At 36.1% G+C, this 8,482-nt stretch overlaps 1 protein-coding gene across 2 annotated transcripts in view; it reads right to left on the reverse strand.

Annotated features, from left to right (window-relative positions):
• Positions 1–6,330, reverse strand: part of LOC128559968 (protocadherin Fat 4-like) — a 127,907-nt gene extending 121,577 nt beyond the window's left edge. For both annotated transcript variants that reach the window (XM_053553279.1, XM_053553280.1), the window contains exon 1: positions 6,126–6,330. In XM_053553279.1, the coding sequence (XP_053409254.1) occupies positions 6,126–6,183 (58 nt within the window). In that variant the 5' untranslated portion in view covers positions 6,184–6,330. The remainder of the gene's footprint in view (positions 1–6,125) is intronic.
• Positions 6,331–8,482: the final 2,152 nt, after the last annotated feature.

Raw genomic sequence — 8,482 nt, forward strand, 5'->3', positions numbered from 1 at the left:
GGTACATCAAATACCTGAAAAGGTAAAACAAATGCTGCAAAGTAGTCGTACATCTAGCACCTGAAAGGTTCTAAAAACTGCTGCAAATAAGTCGGTATGTCCAGCACCAGAAATGTTCAAAAAGCTGTCGCAAAGAAGTCGTCACATCCAGCACCTGAAATGTTCCAAAAACTGCTGCTACGAAGTCGGTATATCCAGAACCTGAAATGTTCTAAAATACTGAAATGAAGAATGTACATCCAGCACCTTAGATGTTCTAAAAACTGCTGCAAAAAAGTCGGTATATCAAGAACCTGAAGTATTTTAATACCGTCTGCAAATAGGACGGTGCAACAAGCGCCTGAAATGCTCTGATAACTTCTGTATAGAAGTCAGTACATCAAGCACCTGAAATGTTCTAAAAACTGCTTTAGAGATGTCGGTACATCCAGCGCCTGAAATGTTCTAAAACTGCTGCTATGAAGTCGGTATATAAAGCACCTGGAATGCTCTGAAGACTGCTTTAGAGATGTCGGTATATCCAGCGCCTGAAATGTTCTAAAATGTGCTGCAAAGAAGTCGGTACATCAAGTACCTGAAAAGGTAAAAAAAAAATGCTTGAAAAAAGTCGATACATCCAGCGCCTGAAATGTTCTAAAAAACTGCTTTAAAGATGTCGGTACATCCAGCACCTGAAATGTTCTAAAAACTGCTGGAAAAAAGTCGATACATCCAGCGCCAGAAATGTTCTAAAAACTGCTTTACAGATGTCGGTACATCCAGCACCTGAAATGTTCTAAAAACTGCTGCAAAGAGGTTTGTACATCCAGCACCATCAAATGTTCTTATAACTGTTGCAAAGAAGTCGGTATATCAAGCACCTGAAATGTTCTAAAACCTGCAGCAAAGAGTCGTTATATCCATAACCTGAAATAGACTAAAAACTGCTTCTAAGAAGCTGTATATGATATAACTGAAATGTTTGGTTAACTTCTGCAAAGAAGTCGGTAAGACTAGCGCCTGAAATGTTCTATAAATGCTGTAAAGAAATCGGTACATCAAGCACCTGAAATGCTGCTAAAAAGTTAGTATATGAAGCAGCTGAAATGTTGTTACAATTGCTGCAAAGAAGTCGGTACATCAAGCATCTGAAATGTTCTTAAAACGTCTGCCAAAAAGCCGGTACATCCATCACCTGAGAAGTTCTAAAAACTGATTCGGACATGTAGGTACATCCAGCATCTGAAAGGTTCTAAAAACTGCTACAAAGCGGTCGGTACATCAAGCACCATAAAATGTTCTAATAACTGCTGAAAAGGAGTCACATCCAGCACCTGAAATGTTCTACAAACTGCTGCTAAGAAATCTGTATATGAAGCACCTGAAATGTTTTAATAACTGCTGCAAAGAAGTCGGTACAATCAGCGCCTGAAATGTTTTAATAACTGCTGCAAATAAGTCGGTACATCAAGCACCTGAAATGTTCTAAAAACTGCTGCAAAGAGGTCGGTGCATCCAGCACTCGAAATGTACTAAACAAAGCCGCAAAGAAGTCGTTACATCACGCACCTGAAATGTACTAAATCCTGCTGCAAAAAGTAGGTACATCAAGCACCTGAAATGATCTAATAACTGCTGCGAAGAAGTAGGTACATCTAGCACCTGAAATATACTAAACACTGCTTCATAGAAGTCGGTAGAACCACCGCCTGAAATTATCTAGTAACTGCTGTAAAAAAAGTCGGTACATCAAGCACCTGAAATTTTCTAAAAGGTGATGCAAAGAAGTCGGTAAAGCAATCACCTGAAATGTTCTTCAAACTGCTGCAAAGAAGTTGGTACATTGAGCACCTGAAATTTTCTAAAAGGTGATGCAAAGAAGTCGGTAAATCAATCACCTGAAATGTTCTTCAAACTGCTGCAAAGAAGTTGGTACATTGAGCACCTAAATGTTATAACAACTGCTAGAGAGATGTCGGTACATCCAGCATCTGAAATGTCCTAAAAACTGCTGCAAAGAACTCGGTATATCCAGCACCTGAAATGTTCTTGTAACTGCCGTTAAGAAGTAGATACATCCAGCACCTGAAATGTTCTAAAAACTACTGCTAAGAAGTAGGTACATCTAGCACAGGAAATGTTCTAATAATTGCAGCAAAGAAGTCGATATATCCAGAACCTAAAAAGTTCTAAAAACTGTTCCAAGGAAGTTGGTATATCCAGCACCTGAAATGTTCTAAACTTTGCTGCAAAAATGTCGGTACATCCAAAACCTGAAAAGTTCTAAATACGGCTGAAAAGAAGTCGGTACATCCAGCACCTGAAAAAAGTTCTAAAATCTGCTGCAAAGAATTCGGTATATCAAGCACCAGAAATGTTCTTAAATCAGCTGCAAAGAAGTCGGTACATTAAGCACCAGAAATGTTTTAAATACTGCTGCAAAAAAGTCGGTGTATCTAACACCTGAAATGTTCTTGTTACTGCTGCAAAGAAGTCGATACATTCAGCACTTGAAATGTTCTTAAAACTGCTGCCAAGAAATCGGTATATGAAACCATGCGCGGATCCAGGGGTGGGGGGGGGGGCCGGGGGTCCGGGCCCCCTCTGGAAAATCCTTAAAAAAGATAGAAGAGAAGAAGGAAAGAAAATGTGAGTTATGAAGACCAAATTCAAAGTATATGCGGCTGCTGCTTCATACGACCCCGACATAATTCATATTTATATTAATTTTCTAAAAGAAACTAGGAATTCTAACTTGAAATAAACTAGATTTTATCATTTTCCCCAAATGTAACTGTTAGCACATAAAACTGTGAAAATAAGGGGTATATTGTATATAAAATTGCAGTGGAAAAGTGATCTTAAATGCTCCTAAAATGACCAGAATGCAGAAAATGAAGCGCTAAATTTCGAAATTTCCCCGGGGGGGGGGGGGCGGGGGGGTCAGACCCCACTCTGAGAAAATGAGAAAATAAGCTGGAACCACGCCTGGAAACACATGAAATTATTTAATAACTGCTGCAAAGAAGTAAATAGAATAAGCGCCTGAATTGTTCTAATATCTGCTGCAAAGAAGTCGGTGCATCCAGCACCTGAAATGTTCTAATAACTGCTGCTAAGAACTCGGTATATGAAGCACCTGAAATGTTTTATTAACTGCTACAAAGACGTCGGTACTTTCAGCACCTGAAATGTACTAAAAACTGTTGCAAAGAAGTCGGTACATCAAGCACCTGAAAAGTTCTAAACCCTGCTGCAAAGAATTGATACAACCAGCTCCTTAAATGTTCTAATAACTGCTTTAAAGTAGTCGGTTCACTCAGCGCCTGAAATGTTCTAATGACGGCTGCAAAGAAATCGGTACATTCAGTACCTGAACTGTTCTAAACACTGCTGCAAAGAAGTCGGTACTAGTATATTCCACACCTGAAATGTTCTTAAAACTGCTGCAAAGAATTAGGTACATCCAGCACATGAAATGTTCTAAAAATTGCTGCAACGAAATCGGTTCATCCAGCACATGAAATATTCTAAAAATTGCTGCAAAGAAGTCGGTACAACCAGCGCCTGAAATTTTCTAATTACTGCTTCAAAGAAGTCGGTTCACTCAGCGCCTGAAATGTTTTAATAACTGTTGGAAAGAAGTCGGTACATTCAGCACCTGAACTGTTCTAAACACTGGTGCAAAGAAGTCGGTATATTCCGCACCTGAAATGTTCTAAAATCTGCTGCAAAGAAGTAGGTACATCCAGCACATGAAATATTCTAAAAATTGCTGCAACGAAATCGGTACATATAGCGCATGAAATATTCTAAAAACTGCTGCTCTGTTGGAAATCAAACCCGCCTTTTGCGGCGCTGAAATATGAGTGAAACTACCCATGCATATTTATTTACACAAAATAAATCAAAATAATGTTTTTATTGCCCTCTGCCTGACACACTTCTTTCCATGAGAATATTTTGTCATTATTATAGGAGCCGTATTTTTGAGCATTTTATCAAGAAAATAAAATTACTTTCTTATCTCCTAATTGCCTTCTGGCTACATAAGTAGTTTTGTGAAGATATCCTATATGTGAAGATAACGGACTAGAGGGATGCAGACCCATCACACCGCTAAATTATAATTAGAAATTTGTTTATAAAAAAAGTTGAAGAGACTTTGAAACAAGTATTCTTAGAATATCAAAAAATATGAACTATTGAATAACTACTATTTCAATAACGACTTCTGTACTAAATGATATTGTATCTCTATATAATCACATCGTAACATATTTTTTCAATGAATTAATTGATCAATGAATTGTCATAGCAATATAAATGGGTTGGGTCACAATTTTCCAACTTTACTTGTGGAAAACATATATAATTATTACTGGGGCTTTTCATATTTTAAGTTATACATATGGACAATAGATGCTTAATGATCTTTTTCATCCATCTTGACAGAACTGGCGGCCATTAGGTCACAATCAGCGTAAAACTCCGTCATAATCCTCCGTACGTGTAAAGGAGACTAAAATACTGTGCCGTGGATAAATATCTTACATTAAAACACGATTAACATCCTTTCTAAATTATAAAATTAGCTAAAAAGTATCTTAACATAGCTCAAGAAACACCCTGGTAGTAACAAAAGTTATCATAAGAACTCTGTGACATCTTCAGAGTTATCACCTGAACTCCGTAACATTAGAAAAATCGGGTATAAAATTGTTAGACAGTGGTTTATATTTGCAGCTTTGCACTAAAATTAGGATATTGCGTGTGGTGAGGATGAAGAACGTGAATGAGTAGATTAATATGTATGAATAAGCAAACGATTTCGATATTGTACTCAAAATGTCTTGATTTCAAAGAAGTGGCGATGATTATTAGACTAAACAGTTTTTTCTGACACATTGCACAAAACATGAGGCAACCTTGATCATCAAACTTTAGTTTTACACCCCATTCTCTCTTTTTAAAGATTGATAATTACCATTTTTCCGACCGATTCCTTGTTTTGTCATACAGATATCAGAAGAACTCTGTAACGTTTTCCAGGAACTCCGTAACAGTTATCAGAAGAAAACATGACAGGTTATCAGAAGAACTCCATCCTTCGTGTAACACTTCCTCCCCCGTGATTTCGGTATATCGTACAATTGGGGAAATCGCTAGATTCAGGTAACATTTTTGCTTATTATTTCCTTATTACTTGACTGTTTCTAATGATAAAAAAAGCCTCGAAGACAGGAAAACGAGTGCTTCCCTCGGCACAAAACGTCTGCCAAGACACTCTCTATACTTTTCTCAAACACTTCACCTAAGTGTGTTTTTTTTTTTTTTTTTTTTTTGTTTTGTTTTTTATTTTCGTTCTCACGGACCAAATATGTAGGTAACGTGCACACCGGGATTTGGGCGAAATATTTGAAGAAAGTAAATTGAGAATGTGTGACAGACGTTTTGTGTCGAGGAAACACTCGTTATCATGTCTACGACACTTTTTATCTTCTTAAAATGCGTCAAGTAATAAAAAAGATATACATGTATAAAAGCAAAAGTGTTACCTGAAAATCAAGTCATTTTTCCCATGTGTACGATACTGAAAGGTCACGTGTGCTGCCGCGCTGATTATTTCTTAAACATAATTTAACAGCATTCGCTGAGCGGACGCAGTGGTCCAGCGGTAATATTGCTAGACTACAAAACCAGGGGTCGGATCGTGAGTTCGAGCCCCTGGTCCACCAACTACACATTACTAACATTTTGGGTATTAGTCCGGTGTATTGGTACTGCGGAATTAAGTTACTGCGCTTAGTTACTGCAAACCTCCAGCATATACTAAAACTTAAAAGGCTATGTTATGACTGAAACGTTTTTAAACATTTATATTTTACACACAAAACACTAATTTTTACAAGACAAAATGTGTATATTATAATATCGGGTAGACATCGGGCGTTCATCGGACCAATTTTCTGCATTTCTGTCCACTTTTCGATATGGATATGGGAACTCGTTTTTATTTATTTATTTATTTATTTATTTTAATCCTTTTTTTTTACTTTTTTTTTTTAAAGAAGTTTAAAAAAAAACAAATCACTTTAATCCTATATTCTGTCAATACTAAAATCGTAAATGTGACATAATCTTACCTTCTGTATATTGGAGAAAATAAGCAGTTATAAATATTTCTATGTAGATATAATCCATATCACCTTTTCAAGAAAATAATGTCAAAATTTCCTAAAATTTCAGACTTTTAATAATAGTACATATAATTCACAAGTACTGCTCCGGATAATATTAGAAAAGCAATTCCTAAAATGCAACGGTAAGATCTTTACAAGCGTTGGTTAAACAGAAAGGGATTTTGTTGAAACAAATTATTGCTTTTGTTTTAAATCACTTGGTTTATGCACCTATAGCATTTAAAAATGCAAAACTTACTTAATAGCCGTCTGGTGATCAATTTGTTTACGAATCAATTAATTTTCAGTGAAAGTATTTAGTATACTTTACATATTAAGTTGCAAACTACGTCTGATCAATATTTGTATGGTGGCATATTTCTGCCACAAGATAGCTAGGTAGCTATCACGATAATATTTTAAACTTTCCAAGAAATCTGTGCATTTTTCTGGAAATATTTCAGCAAAAATAATATTTTCTAAATATTTCATTCGTTTCCTGAAAATATTTTAGCGCAAATTTCGTGTTAGTGCTTGAAACTGCCACGAGATACATGGTAGCTATTACGATATTATTTTAAACTTTCCAGAAAAGTTACTAGTATGCGTTTTTCTGAAAACATTTTCGGAATAATATGCTGACATTATGTATCAACATATCATTATTCTTTTAAAATTGTATGTTTGGATGAACTTGATGCTGGAAGAATGAGGGGATGTGGCGCATGCTCTAATGGACAGTATGTAAAATATGTATTGAACATAACTTGGCTTGAAATATATAAATTGTTAACCTTGAACTCTGATATTTTGCAAGTAAACCACTAGGTCACTGGCGTGGTCATAATCTTAAGAAAGACAATATTTTCGTGGAGTGAATTCCAATGGATAATAGCAGTGGCGTAGCTTCTATAAGGCACTGCAGGCCCGGGCCTGCAGATTATCCAAGGAAATGAAAAAATAAAAATACCAGATATGCAATAAAAATCGAAGGGTAATGGGGGTTAGGCTGTAGGAGCTAATGAATCAGTCACCAACAGCTCATGCCAGAGGGGCCTAACACTATGGCAGTTTGGGTAACTGCATCTAACTGCTACACACGTAAAAAATCGCATATTCGAACCGTGTGCAAAGCTGTCACTATGATTATTTATTTATTTATTTATTATTCATTTAATATCCTCCACAACGTCAAGATTACATAGGCAATAAATGGAACGTTACCTAGCAAATTAAAGGTATACTAGTTTGTTTTGTTTTTTTGTTGTTATCGTATTTGAAATCTTCGTCAATACATTACTTTATTGCATTGCGTCTTCATTTGGATAAGTTTTTGATACCTCGCACTTTAAAGGTATTCTAGGTTTTTTATTTTTATTGTAATCGTATTTGAAATCTTCGCCAGTGTTTAATTTAATGCATTGCGTCTGCATCAATATTTTGGCAAGTTTTTGATTAATGTATCTATGCACACATTGCAAACGTTTCAAAACTTAACATTTTTTAGTCAGATTAAACATCTAATTTTGGCAAATGCAAATTAAACTGCGCGAATTGCTAAATAGTGTTTATGTATTCAGTGATAGATGTTATTGCAACCATTAATCACGCAAGCAGGTGATCATTTGTGCAAACAGATTCCGAAATGCCCAAATTGAGTATACCGAGGTTCAATGGGCAAAGTGATATGTAGGTATGTTTGTAGAAAACGAGCGCTCGGTAGTTGTAGAAACTTGCATGCACAACAGAATCTCGCTTTTGACTGAGTATCGCAACTAGAGGTTTGTGGCGAAATGTTTCGCCTGAAGTGCTGGTCTAAATGTTAAACATCCAAACATCCAGTTTATATACATGTACCGGTATGCTGAGATTTAGTGTCAATTAAATATAAATCATTGGCTAAACTTTTTGTAATAGCAGCAAATATTTATACTGTGTTTAGCCATACATGCATTACGTCTTATTTTAAACCTAGGGTATATAGTACTGTTAATACAGATAAAAACCTGTTACTTTATGTTTGCCTAAACTATATCTAGTAACTGTTCATATTTTCAAACATGAAACTCAGGTATAGTTTACCTCTGAGACATAGTCTTTAGCTTGTATCCGCTTGTATCTTTGTATGTTCGAAACCTCGCAAGAGGTGTCTATATTTTCATTTTTCATTGTGAGGAAACCATCAGGCTGGCTTTGTGAACATTCTTTGGCTTTATCCAGGTATCAGTTCATACACCAGGTTGGCGTTCTGAACAATTTATGCCTGTATCCAGGTATCAGTTCAATCCTAAAGTTATGTCCGAAAGAGACATCCGGGGTCT

This window comes from Mercenaria mercenaria, chromosome 10 (genome assembly GCF_021730395.1).
Source record: "Mercenaria mercenaria strain notata chromosome 10, MADL_Memer_1, whole genome shotgun sequence".
NCBI classification, from domain to species: Eukaryota; Metazoa; Mollusca; class Bivalvia; order Venerida; family Veneridae; genus Mercenaria; species Mercenaria mercenaria.